This window comes from Trichomycterus rosablanca, chromosome 1, assembly GCF_030014385.1.
Source record: "Trichomycterus rosablanca isolate fTriRos1 chromosome 1, fTriRos1.hap1, whole genome shotgun sequence".
Lineage (NCBI taxonomy): Eukaryota > Metazoa > Chordata > Actinopteri > Siluriformes > Trichomycteridae > Trichomycterus > Trichomycterus rosablanca.
Window position 1 is genome coordinate 53896566 of NC_085988.1, and position 14814 is coordinate 53911379.

The window sequence follows — 14814 nt, forward strand, 5'->3', positions numbered from 1 at the left end:
GTTAGAAGCAACAAGCTAATATGTAAAGGTGAATCTACCCAGCACATATTTCCAATGTCTTTGGGTCCATTTGAGATTGGCTTGGGTCTAGAGAACTCAGCAGCATTTCTGCATAGAACTGATGTATGGTTTTCTCTTTGTGTAATTTCTCTTTTCTCTTCTGTGCTTAAAGGTCTTTTGAGGTCAAAGGGCATATTCAACAGTGGTTCCAGGCCTTTCCTAGAGATTTATTTGTTGTTGATTTATTGTTTTGATAATATTACATGCTTGTTTGTTTGTTTATTAGGATTTTAACGTCATGTTTTACACTTTGGTTACATTCATGACAGAAATGGTAGTTACCCGTTACAAAAGATTCATCAGTTTACAAGTTTAATGTCAAACACAGTCATGGACAATTTTGTATCTCCAATTCATCTCACTTGCACGTCTTTGGACTGTGGGAGGAAACCGGAGCTCCCGGAGGAAACCCACACAGACACGGGGAGAACATGCAAACTCCACACAGAAAGACCCGGACCGCCCCATCTGGGGATCAAAATAATATTACATGTAGTAGATGGTAAAATACCAAAACTTTTGTAAAATACCAATCTTATGTTTAAAATATACCAAGTTTTATGCTTGCTAATAGACAGACATTTGTAGCTTAGATTGTGCTCTGTAATTTTCTTCTGAACAGCATATTATTTTATCTTAAAATAAGGGAGCGGCAATTAAATAATCTCACTCACTCACTTTCTTAACCGCTTATCCAATTAGGGTCATGGGGGGGTGCTGGAGCGTATTCCAGCTTTTCAATAGGCGCAAGGCACACAGTAACACCCTGGACGGGGCGCCAGTCCATTGCAGGGCAGACACACATAAACACACATACACACACCCATTCACCTATAGGGCAATTCAGTGTCACCAATTAACCTGCTGCATGTTTTTGGACTGTGGGAAGAAACCCACGCAGACACGGGGAGAACATACAAACTCCGCACAGAAAGGACCCTCTTTTAAATCATTTTTAATTAGGGTATATAATTCTTTTGATTTTGTAAAACTGCAATTATACATCAATAAATAATCTAAGATAACAGATTTAACATGATATTTGGTAGTTACAATGTGCAGAATTGCAGAATTACTCACCATAATACCATCTTCTCTCAGAGAACTGGTCCAGTTTTTACAGTCTCAGAAAACGGAAGCCAAAACAACATGCAACAGGGTAAAAAATATGTTAAATCTAGTTGACACAGAATTAATAGATTAAATAACTGCTACCAAAATTACAAAAGTAATTTTTGGTTATAACCACAGTAGTACAAATACTATATCAACAATGTTTCTTTATAAGTTATGTTGTGTTCTCAGAGCCCACATAAAAAAATATATTGTTATTAATAGTGTTGACTAGCTGACAAGATTATTACTCAAACAATAGTAATAGTATTCTAACTCAGGCATATTTTAAATAATGTCATAATTATTTGAGACAGTAAATAAAAGATGAATTACAGACTCAGACCTTGAAGGCATATTTCTTGCTAATGTGATCATCCACAGACAACATTGAGACATGAAAACTGGGTAAAAGGATGCTTCCAAGGATTCCTTCTTCCTTTTCATCTGGGAAGCATAAAATAAAATACATTAGAAAACTATCGGAACTATGTACAGCAACAAAGTCATGTTATTAAAGGATCTATTTACAAATTCTACACTGTAACTTTCAATACAACTACTACAACTGGAAATCCATTTATTGTGAAATAAAAAAAATGCCCAATTTGGCAGTACAGCAAAGAAGGTTTAAGATTGTGTCAAGTTTCTTCCATTCCAATGTTATTAAGTGCCACAGCAATGGCGTGAACACTTTTGTGAATAAGAGATGTCAGTTTATGTCTTTCTTAATATATTTTGAATATTCATTTTCATGGTTTACATTAGGGGTGATTAAGTGTTGACTGATGGGTAAAAATGGCAATTCTATCTGTTTAAAGTAAAGGGGTCTGAATATATTCTAAATACACTGTTACAGCACCAATAGGATAAGAAGAATGTAGGAAAAAAAATCAATATAAACAAAAAGTAGTAGTGAAATTTGTATATATTAATAAAATGTGATCCCAACCAGCAAAAAAACAAATCTTATTTGGTACTATTTGGTATTTAAAGTTTGGTGTTTTCCTAATCTACATTTAAATGATTTTAGAAAAGTATGTATTTGACAACTTGGTAAAGTTCTCAAAGGCCTAATGTGGTAACTTTTAATTTAGCAATTTTCCACAGTCAAACACAGGAGGTTCTTCATTCCAGCATGATTGTATTATAATTCAACAGAAGAAAACTGCGTGGAGCTACTGCCACACCCTACCTACTGCCATGCGCTACTGCCAAACTGATTTCATTCAGTTTAATCGATATTCTGAATTAGTCACACCCTTCTTTACGAGAAGGGGATAAACAAAATACCAATACCAATAAAAATGTAACAGCAAGAAAGTGGCAATTCAGTAGGTGGAAGAGGTGGAATAGGAGGGAAAGAAAAGTATTTTGCATGCCAGTGTGTGCAGCATTAGCAGCCAGAGCACGTCTCGCACACCTTAAAAATCCTACACTCCATCCCTAATCATGCAATAAACACTTGTTAACCTCTCAGGTCTTGGCATAAAAGTGCTGCTTGATTGCTCTAGAGAGCTGCTTAAAAGCACTAATAATGAGAATTGAGCTTTTTGATTATTCTACCTATTTTTCATTGACAACAATGTAAAATGAAATATAGTTCCAATATACACTGATCAGCCATAACATTAAAACCACCTCCTTGTTTCTACACACACTGTCCATTTTAACAGCTCTACTTACCATATAGAAGCACCTTGTAGTTCTACAATTACTGACTGTAGTCCATCTGTTTTTCTACATACTTTTTTTAGCCTGCTTTCACCCTGTTCTTCAGTGGTCAGGACCCCCACAGGACCACCACAGAGCAGGCATTATTTAGGTGGTGGATGATTCTCAGCACTGCAGTGACACTGACATGGTGTTGGTGTGTTAGTGTGTGTTGTGCTGGTATGAGTGGATCAGACACAGCAGTGCTGATGGAGTTTTAGAATACTGTGTCCACTCACTGTCCACTCTATTAGACACTTCTACCTAGTTGATTCACCTTGTAGATGTAAAGTCAGAGACAATCGCTCATCTATTGCTGCTGTTTGAGTTGGTCATCTTCTAGACCTTCATCAGTGGTCAGGACACTGCCCACGGGGCGCTGTTGGCTGAATATACTTTTGGTTGGTGGACTATTCTCAGTCCAGCAGGGATAGTGAGATGTTTAAAAGCTCCAGCAGCGCTGCTGTGTCTTATCCACTCATACCAGCACAACACACACTAACACACCACCACCATGTCAGTGTCACTGTAGTGCTAAGAATGATCCACCACCCAAATAATACCTGCTCTGTGATGGTCCTGGGAGAGTCCTGACCATTGAAGAACAGCATGAAAGGGGGCTAACAAAGCATGCAGAAAAACAGATGGACTACAGTCAGTAATTGTAGAACTACAAAGTGCTTCTATATGGTAAGTGGAGCTGATAAAATGGACAGTAAGTGTAGAAACAAGGAGGTGGTTTTAATGTTATGGCTGATCGGTGTATAATTACATTGTTTATAATATTTATGATTAAAAACGGTATAAAGGCCATGGGGAAAACAGAATTTTATTTACAATTACTTGGATGACAGTTAAGTTTACAGTTAAGTCTAAATTTTCTTAGTTTGCCAGGCTTACTTAAAGGCTTAAATGCCACTTTTATGTCAGACATGTCAGGCTAGTTTGTATACTGACATATGTATAACACTTCATTAGCAGTATATTTAAAATAAAAGCATTTAAGAATGCCTGGCAGGAAATTTATAATTTGTCTGACATTTCATTCTGATTTTAAGGTCGTTCTACCACAACCTTAAGTGCAAATGTTCATAACCTCCACAGTAACATAAGAACTCACATTAGGTAAGATCAAGGTCTGCATGTTCACACTGTGTTAACCTACTGAATACATTTTCCAGTGCTCCATACAAAGTTCTGTATTAAAATATGGCTGATGAGGGATATGCAAAACAAATCCAATTATCTTGCCATATAATACATCCAATTATTCGTTTATAAATTCTAAGGAATATCTCCACTCAATTTTGTGGAAAGTAATTCCATAAAAGCATTTACAGCAAGTTACAGGGGTATTTGATCCTTTGATATGTTTTTTCTTCACCTGGTATACTGTCAAACTGTTCTTGTATTGGTAGTGTAAACAACTGTAATTCTTTGAACAACAGTCAGACATCCGTCTTTTACAACTCCCCTTAGTGCTTAGCACCTAGCATTGCAGTTAGCATTTGTTTCGAAAGTAAAGATCTATATGACAGACAGCAGGATCAAAGCTCACTACAAGCTCACCTTTGTAGTAGAAGAGACACATGTCAGAGAGCACAAACCACCTCTTCTTCCACATCTTCATCCCTGCACTGTCCTGCAAGAGTTCATGCCATAAATGTCAATTATCATGATGAGTAGCAATTCGTAGCACATAAGGTACTGAAAACCAAGCAGCTTTTTCTGTGCCATAATTCATTGTCTTTATCCTGACAGACTACAGAAAACTGCCGTTTTATTACTTAACAAAAACTTTTTAGAAATGTATTTATCTATTCATTTTTGTCTGTCGTCCATGCAAATTATAGTGACTTTGCTATTATTTATTCATTTTTCCCCCCTCTTTTTCTCCGGTTTTCCCCAATTTTCTCCCCTAATCTAGTCGTATCCAATTACCCTGATTGCGTTACGCTTTACCGCTACCAAAACAACCCTCCACTGCTGACACACACACCCCCTCCGACACGCCTTGTGCACGGAGAGACACACCATGATCAGCATTATTCCCCAACTCTGTGCAGGCGCCATCAATCAGCCAGCAGAGGTTGTAATTGCACCAGTTATTAGGAACCCTGGTCCGGGTCATCCCACCCTGAACAACAGCCCATCACTGTTCATGTCAAGCCGGATGGCAGTTTGTTTGTTTTATTAGGATTTTAACATCATGTTTTACACACTTTGGTTACATTCATGACAGGAACGGTTGTTACTCATTACACAAGATTCATCAGTTCACAAGGTTATATCGAACACAGTCATGGACAATTTCGTATCTCCAATTCACCTCACTTGGACTGTGGGAGGAAACCGAAGCACCTGGAGGAAACCCATGCAGACAAGATGAGAACATGCAAACTCCACACAGAAAGGACCCAGTCCGCCCCCCCTGGGGGATCGAACCCAGGACCTTCTTGCTGTGAGGCAACAGTGCTAGCCGGATGGTTGAGATTTGATACGATTTATGCGAAATTCCAGCTCTGGTGTGCTAGCGTATTTTACCGCTGCACCACCTGAGTGGCCTGGCTTTGCTATTATTTTTAATCATTTTAATATTAAAATATAAGACACATTGCATTTGTTTGTCATTTTGCTGTAATCACACAATCTTGAAAAAAAGGATTTTGCATTAAAAAGTAACATGATAAACCAAACTAGAAACAGAGAATTTTATGTTTAAAAAAGCAAAAAAGGGTTAAACCAAACTAGAAACAGAAATAAAGATTTTATGTAACATAAGTATTCATTAACAAGGGGGGCAGAGCAGCTTGGTACATACATCATTACTATAATACTTAGCTAGGCTAAGAGCTAACATTTAAATGCTGTATAATGTAAGAGTTTTAAATTATAATTATATTATTTATCATTAAAAATGACCAATGAATACACTTAAAAAGCAGAGTGTAGTAACAAGATCATTCTAGCTTTCATAATAAAACAGTTTCAGCAAAACTGGTAGTTGCTCCAGATAAAAGCTTCTACCAAATCAATAAATGTAAATAATCTAAATCTTCATTGATTTTCCAGATCAAAGTATTGTAGTCTGTCTTAACATTCCATTCTAAAAGCTGCTATAACAGCCTTTTCTGGGAAGGCTTTTGTGGGTGTGTGTGTGTGTGTGTGTGCATTAACGCCCCAGTTTATCTTAAAAATGTTCATTGGGGTTGAGGTCAGGGCTAGGAGCAGGCCACTTCAATCGGTCCACACCCAATTTTTTAGACATTGACTAATATTTTATTAACATATAAACATAAATAGATGTATTAAAAGACAAAAACACAACCGTTAATGCTATGTATTACAGCATTTTTTAAAACAACATTGTACTTATCCTCATGTCTTATTGTAATTGTGTTATAAAGAGATTATCTGCAGAAAGGGGTATGCACATCATTCATTCTTCTGCACATGTAAGATTTTTCACATCCCTCATTGACTGAATAGATTTAACTTCTTTAAATATATCAGTCATACCTGTTTGTACATCCAGTTGCGCTTCACCACAAGAGCATTTGGATTTCTCCTTATAGAGTTGGATCGCTTTCCAAAATTGTGGACTTTTTTCAGAGACCTTGATTGCTATAATGAAAATAACAAACGACAAATTAAACACACTAATAAAACCATTGTATATGCTTCTTTTAATTCATTACTATTTATTTTAAGCTCAGAAGTTAAAAGCTGTCTTTGAGGTCACAGTTATCCACTGCCAAATCACCAAATAAACACAGCACATTCCTGTTAGTGTATGCTGGTGACTGCTAGTGTATTATATGTATGAATAGCTGAACTATGACTACCCAAGTCACTTTGGACATATTTTTTCAATTTGATACTTTTCTGAACTAGTTTTCTCTGTATTGTGCATCCCTGCTCCTCTTTATTATTATTTCTATAGATTTCATAATTTGTAAATGCAACATCTGTGAGGCTTTACTCTGCATTCTCATGATATGCAGCAAAACTGCTTTAGCGCTGGTAGTACCAGTGTCTCCTATAAAGTGAGGCAGTGCCACTTACCTTGCTTTGACACTTGTATTTTTACAGCTTGTTGCTGACCTGTTCAAAGCGCTGACAATGTGACAAATTGTTTATATGACATAAACAGAAGCGATTCACAGACATAGCAGTGAGAAACTTTTCTGTCATAAAACGTTGTTGTATTCAACACTAAATCTAGCATTACAATGTGATTACATTGTGGGTTTTCTATGCCTGGACTCACTTGTCATGGCTTTGTAGATCTTCAATATTTTTATTTACCCCTAGATTAACAAAACCATAAAGTTTAATAAAGCAATTTCATTCTGTTGCTAGTTTTCTTTCCCCAAAATTGTTTTATGTCTACAAATAAAGACAACTGCAGAGCTTTTCTTTCATTAAAATACATTACATACAAAACTGCATGTGAATAAACTGTCAATACTGTCAGTCAATACTGTGTTAATTATTTCAAGCTTCGCACTCAATCAGTCAGCAGAAAGTGGTTTTGTTGTGTATGATGTGAAAGGCTTAAATGCCACACTAAGCAGTAATAAGCTCTTGGCCCCAGGGTGATTGAAGTGCAAAACGTTTCATATGTGAAAGCCACCTGAACTGGCGGGAGTAACTTTGTTGGAATCTCTTTTTGGAGCTAAGCAATTAATAAAGACACCGTCTTTAGATTAAAGTGGCTGATTATTTTGATCCACAGAAAAACAGACATGCAGACAGACAGAAACTTACTCTGACTGTAGGACTGCTTTGGTGTGTTGTGTAGTCTGAGCCCCCTGTGTAGTTGGATGCCTCACTCATGATGCTTGTCGGCCGCTCCTTCTTTTCAGTGGCTGGAGCTTTGGGTGCTGGCCTGAGGAAACACAGAAGTGGAAATAGATGAAGAAAGTAAAGACCCCTTCAGCAAGTCCAAACTGTAACCTTTATTGGACATATCAGTAAAAAAGATGCAATAAGGGCTGCTATGTGTATGCTCTTGACCAGTGCAGCCACTGTCCTTCTTGAGGTGTGCCTGAACACAGGGCTAAATTATGGACAGTAAGTAAATCAGTGTATTAACTTATTTCACCCTCACTGCAACCGTCAAAATATATTCATTACAGATTTTAAAGAAAACACTGTCAAAACAGCTCTGGTTTAATGAGACATGGACTTTTACAAAACATCTGAAAGAGTCCTGTTGTATGTTGTACCAGTACATTACCAGCAGGTCCTGTGTGAAATGGACTATCCTACTGCACATTCTGGTGCCATCTCTTCAAAGGGTAAATGATGCACATTTGCCCAATCATCTACATAATCTTGGAGGAAACAACATTTATATTTGCTTTTAGCTGCATCTACTATTCAAAGAAACCTTTATAAAACAATTACAGCATTTAAGGGTATAGGGCCTTGCTCAAAGGCCCAACAGTGGCAAACTTTTGATTACTAGTCCAGTACTTTAATCACTGAGCTACCACTGTCATTAAGCAATTGGGGAGTAAGGATTAAGTCATAAGACACAAACATGGTGAATAACATTGCTAAGCAGTAAGTGAGGCATATACAGAGCCATGTTGCAAATGAACTGGAAATTAAAGCACTGTCTCAAGTCTAGATATTAACTTGTTTAGACAGGCTTTTTTCCAATGGATATGCTCCTAAGTAATGTGACAAATCTAAAGATACATGTACGTAGATTTGTGGTAAACTGGGATGTTTACCACAGGTTTACCGGTGGTGGAAAGAAGTAGGCACAGATGTCCTAGGTCACCCTCTTGTCTAGGTTTACACTAAACGCTAGGGGGTCTCTAAACCACCTGGAGGTGTAATGCACAGTCTAATGCTTCAGGCCTATTATTGCAATCTAATAATACTTGAGTGTAGCCTGATAGACCATTCTTCAAACATGCTGTGTGGCATGTTGCAGGTTTAAAGTCATTCTTAATAATTTCTAATAATTAGGTTCTTTCCTCAACCCTTAGAACATGTTCTATAAAAAAGTGGCAACTAAATCTCATTCTAACTCATCAAAGTGTAATCCACTGCCAGTGGTGTGTAGTAATGCAAAGATAGCTGAAAAAATGCTTTTAAAAAGACTTGGGAATGGTACAATTTGGGTGTAGGAGGATGACCATTACAGTGGATGACCTAGCCCAGAAAACATTGCTTAGGGATGCAACCAAGTAGCCAGTGGCACTTTGCTTAAAAAAAAAAAAAAAAAAAAAAAAAAAAAAAAAAACCTCTGAAGATTCTGACGCCAATTGTAAAATGTTTTTCAGTCAGATGAGACTAAGACTGAGCTTCAACGCCAAACACTACATTTGACAAATAACAAACACAGCACAATGGATGCCAACAGTGAGTCTGAAGCCTGACATGTTGACAGCCCAAGTGCTTTTATTTAAAGTGACTAACAAGTGAAGCTAATCCAAACTAGGGGACAATGAGAGGTTATAGGGTTCAGTGCTTAGTTTCAATCTTAGAATAACTGTTTAGGGATGAAAATTGATCTATAAAATCCTTGGACAGAAGAAATTGTATTTAATGGCTGGCCTATATTCCTCATGCTGCAGAGAAGAAATGAAGTCTGAAGGGAGCCAAGCTAACTGGAGCAAGGGAAATGAGAGAGCTGCTGTCTTGCTTCTGGGTCATTTCACAGGTGAAAATGAACTCCCATGATATATAAAACGGAAGATGAGGACCTACTGTGCAATAATTTAATAATAAATACAGAGTAAATGTATTTGTGTTCTAGGATTTGATTGGGGATGTGTGTGTGTGTGTGTGTGTGTGTGTGTGGATTTACTACTTTGCACAATGACTTAATTTTTCAGTGCAAACACAACTGACACAGCTGTATCATGCACACATGCGTAATGTACCTGACATGCACAGCCACTGTTCACAGAAGCAGATAGCTAGCCAAGAATGATCACTTTCTGTTTGTTTTCTAAATAAAGTAGACTAAGGGATCTAATGGCATAAAAGCTTGCTTAGTGCAGTCATATCAGTCAGTAGGTTGGCCAGCCAAGGTATCTCTTAGGCAGTACAATTGATTTTTAGTATGAAAGAAACAAATTGGTTTAAAAGCATGACCATACTGAATATAAGTAATTAGTTTTAAGGCTTAAATATTAAAACTGACTGAACTGACAGGTGGAAGAGAACTAAAAAGTAAACAGCATGCAGAGCATTGCCATGGGATTGGGGTTGCTTTGTTGCCTCAGGCATAGTCCAGCTTCTTTGGAAGCTGGGGTCAGAGCCAAGAGGGTTAAGGGCCTTGCCTAAAAGAGCCAGAATTCAAACCCACAACCTTCCAGTTGGTAACCCACAGCTCTTCCCACTAAGCTACCACTCTCCCTTTCATTAAAATAAATAAATAAAAAGTAATCATCTGTTCTATTCATTGTAAATAAAGAATAATGAATATAAAACACGTCTGTAGGTTCAGCTATTTTTGAGAAAAAGATGGAAGGGTAGCAGTAATTTAATCTTTAAGAATGATTTCTTCAGGGAGAATTTCTTCTGAAAAACACTAGGACAAAAAGCACCAACAACATTAGTGGAATTGTACAACAATGGCTAACAATTCACAAAGCATTTTGTTCAATGCACGTAAGCAGAGTATCAAATCAGACTAAACAAATTAGCAGACCAATTAAATCCAAATAAGCCAGCATGTTTTAGGATTGTGCAAGCAATGTTACAACCAAGTTATCTTCTCACCCTGAAACCACAACTGATCCTTAATACAGGCAAATCCTGGCTTATAGCAACCAGGACAAATATAGTATCTGTTCCTTATCAAGTAATACTATCTGCAGGGCCAGATTTATCATCTTTTACAGCATTTCCTATAAAGACAGCATCTCCTCTCCTATTGCAGGGTGTTGTGAAAGCCCTACAGATAAAGACTAGATCATTAAATATAATTCATTTGCAACTGAAACCAAACGACTGTACACCAGACTTCTCCTACTGAGCCACTTGATTGATGGAAGATTCACGTTTTATATTAGATATGCGCCACAGCAATTGGACAGCACACATAAATCATGCATCTCCCAAAGTAGCACCTCATAGCAGGCAATTAGGCAATTCACACAATGCTGTGGGTTAACGTTTGAACAGAATTAATGAGACAGAATGACAAAGCTAACAGAAAGATGAATGAGCCTAGCGATTAATTTCTTCATCAACACAAAACAACAGTGGGATCATAAAACTCTCTGTTAAAGGTTCACACAAATAAGGATAAAATACAGGGGAAACAGATTAATGATAAACAATCATAAAACAATCATACTCAAGTGTACTACAAAAATGTTCCAGTGTTGTTCCAGTTCTCTCCTGATCATTAAGATCTAATTGCCACAGTGTCTCTACTTTCTGACTCCAGACCCATTAAACCTAAATATAGTCTTAACATAAATTATGAGCCTGTACTTCAGCTCTACATTAATTAAACTGTGCATTCTTTTAAAAGTTTCTCATAGACATTTCTAGTGTATACATCCTCATATAAGCTTTAGCAATTTAATGAGATGGTCTTAAGGTAACTAAATTGATGTGCGTTTTAATGTCAGCTGAAGGAAACCAAGGTTCACTCAAGTAGAAAGTACTAGAGCACTCTAAAGAGTTAGCCAGACTTAAAAAAAAATTGGCAATAGGCTGATATCTACATGCAAACACTATATTATTAATTTAATAACATCAAGAATTACTGGCAACCTTGCTAATGACAAATGAAAAAAATAAAATAAAATGTACTTGTATATCTGGTTGTTTAAAAAAGCCTAACAAAAATATAAACTGCCGAGCCAAAACATAACGACCACCCCAAAAAATTACGCAAGACAATGCCTATTTCGCAACAGTTGTGCATGTCACGGTCAGACATGTATTAAATGTTGTGCTGATGAATGAAGCAGATATGACCAGTATAAAGACCTGAGTCACTTTAATAAGGAAAATAATCATTATAACCAGAATACTGGGTTTAAGTATTTATTCATTTGCTGCATTCAACTCATAAAAACTTTATTTAAAGCATAATCTAACTATACAGAAAAGTTTAGTTATAAATACTTTTTGTTTGCTGGGGTGGGAGTAGATAGATATATAAACAGATAGACAGACAGACAGACAGACATACATACAGATACTTTTTAATTGGGGTGGAGGGACTTGAATTGTCCAGTTCAGATACATATCATACACACCTATTAGCCATAAAATTAAAACCTCCTCCTTGTTTGTACACACACTGTCTATGTTATCAGCTCCACTTACTATATAGGAGCACTTTGTAGCTCTACATTTACTGACGATAGTCCACTTTTTTCTCTGCATGCTTTGTTAGCCCCCTTTCATGCTGTTCCTCAATGGTCAGGACCCCTACAGGACCACCACAGAGCAGGTATTATTTGGGTGGTGGGTCATTCTCAGCACTGCAGTAACATTGACATGGTGGTGGTGTGTTAGTGTGTGTTGTGCTGGTATGAGTAGATAAGACACAGCAGCTGATGAAGTTTTTAAACACCTCACTGTCCCTGCTGAACAGAAAATAGTCCACCTACTAAAAATATCCAGCCAACTGCGCCCTGTGAGCAGCGTCCTGTGACCACTGATGAAGGTCTAGAAGATGACCAACTGAAACGGCAGCAATAGATGAGCGATCGTCTCTGACTTTACATCTACAAGGTGACCCAACTAGGTAGGAGTGTCTTATTGAGTGGACAGTGAGTGGACACGGTATTTCAAAACCCCAGCAGCGCTGCTGTGTCTGATCCACGCATACCAGCACAACACACACTAACACACCACCACGATGTCATTGTCACTGCAGTGCTGAGATCATCCACCACCTAAATAATACCTACTCTGTGGTGGTCCTGGTCATTGAAGAACAGGGTGATACCGGCTAAAAAAGAACGCAGAGAAACAGATGTAGTCAGTAATTGTAGAACTACAAAGTGCTTCTATATGGTAAGTGGAGCTGATAAAATGGACAGTGAGTGAAGAAACAAGGAGGTGGTTTTAATGTTATGGCTGATCGGTGTATATACATATTTAACTAATTTACCACAATAACTTTTAATTCTACTCTTTTTTACTGAACCTTATTAAGAGTAAATAAAGCTGAATTAATGATTATCATAGCCCCTTTATTCAAGTGTTTGGGTGGGGACTTTACCATTGTGGTGAACAGAAGAGTCTGACATAATTTTGACTAACCAGCCAAAGGAAAAGCTATCACAGAACTACGGTTCAAGGCTCATTTATCAAAGATGTCTTCCAATACCAAAAAGAAAATTGGCAAAAAGAAAATTGGCAAAAAGAAAAAATGCAGTAGCTGGGCAATTTATTGAACTTCTGCAAGATCACAATTGGGCCATGAGGACATCATTGAGGAGTGTGAGTGGAACAATCTGTGCAGAGCTGTATTCTTCTGTAACCTTGTTATAGGGACACCAAGGCTTTACTGCTCCATTTATACCCATTAAGCTCCTCATTAAAAGAGTTTCACTCCACTTTTCCAAATTCTCAAAAGTTCAGTTCTGTGTCAGAAAAACAGGATGCACTCATGCCAGTGACTCAATTATTCTGCAATGCATATTATCTATATATTGCTGCATGCGCTTGTTTGACAAAAAAACACCACAATAGATTCTAAACAAATGCATCAATCATTTCCTATTTTCTACGGCAATATGTCCAAAGCATCTCCTGCACCCAAACTGGCTGAGGTAGGCTGCAGGCTAACACAAGTGAAGTAGTTGACTGGATAGTGTGATGTCTCTCACTAAATCACAGTCAAACCATCGAGTGTAGCGTTTAGTACAAGTTTCTCTTCTTTGTTTTATTTACGTATTTATCTTTTATACTTCATTAAAAAAAAATGTTTTGCCTGTTTTAGTGGCCAAAAATTATTATATTTAATCATTTAAGGGCGGTCAGTGGGTTAAAAATGAGTTCCATGGTCTTATCAGTACTCTGACTGAATGCAGTTTACTACTTCAGGACATGACAAGACACAAGTTTGGATTGTCTAGATGCTTAAGATCTTGGAAATCTTATACTCATTGCCATTTGGTAAACTGAAATCATTTTTTATCACTCAAACTATCACGAATCTCGATCTATGAAGAGTTGTTTGTGACAACTGTGACTGCTGCTGTTCTGCGGCTCTGCGTCTCCTTGTTGGGTTTTAATGTGGGTGGGAAGTAGGGGTGATGAATCGTAACTCTTAATCGTAACTGTTAACTCGTAACACTTATCCAAAATTCATTACATACAAAAGTAATCGACAACAATACAGAAAAAAAACGCAGCAACTACTTGTCCTGCAAGTGCTAAGTGAGAGCTGGCCAAGGTTTAAAGGATTAGAATCGTTATCAGCGAATAACCAAGCTCTCCCGTTTTGTCATTCAAAAACGGGTCATGAGAACTGCAGGACCTGTAAAAGAAACCAAAAACTTAGATCCAGCTATATTCAGGTTGAATGTCTGACAAAGGTGCAGGCAGGCAATCTACTATATGTGAAAGCTTTTGCAAACATCAATATGAAGTCTTTCAAGTACCCATCCCTCAACAACTGTAAAGAGTCATTGAAGAATAAGAAGACATGAATTAGACTGAGATAGCAAAGGAAATGTCAACACAAGATGGCATCAGCGTAAGACATGTTACCATCAAGAGACACAGCAGATAGTGCATGTCCCCTTCATAAACAAAATAAATGTAAGCCTCATGTGGTTTGAGAGCCTCAACAATGGGCTGTGACACTCAACCCCATAGCCATATGCCTTCAGGAATCTCAGTTAGTACCAGGTAAATGCCCATCATTGCAAGATTTCACCATCTATAACAGCAACAAGCCAAACCTGCACAGACCAACTGGTG

The 14814-nt window shown here is 37.5% G+C and overlaps 1 protein-coding gene across 9 annotated transcripts in view; it reads right to left on the reverse strand.

The window, feature by feature from the left end:
* plekha5 (pleckstrin homology domain containing, family A member 5) overlaps nucleotides 1–14814 on the reverse strand; it is a 146633-nt gene that overhangs the window by 37166 nt on the left and 94653 nt on the right. For 8 of the 9 annotated variants that reach the window (XM_062994627.1, XM_062994626.1, XM_062994625.1 and 5 more), the window contains exons 5-8: nucleotides 7657–7777; nucleotides 6406–6510; nucleotides 4456–4528; nucleotides 1520–1620 (exon numbers count right to left, since the gene is read on the reverse strand). In XM_062994627.1, coding sequence (XP_062850697.1) covers nucleotides 1520–1620; nucleotides 4456–4528; nucleotides 6406–6510; nucleotides 7657–7777 — 400 coding nt within the window. Of the gene's footprint in view, nucleotides 1–1140; nucleotides 1197–1519; nucleotides 1621–4455; nucleotides 4529–6405; nucleotides 6511–7656; nucleotides 7778–14814 lie in introns of those variants that run through there. The other variant, XM_062994628.1, reaches the window with a different exon arrangement.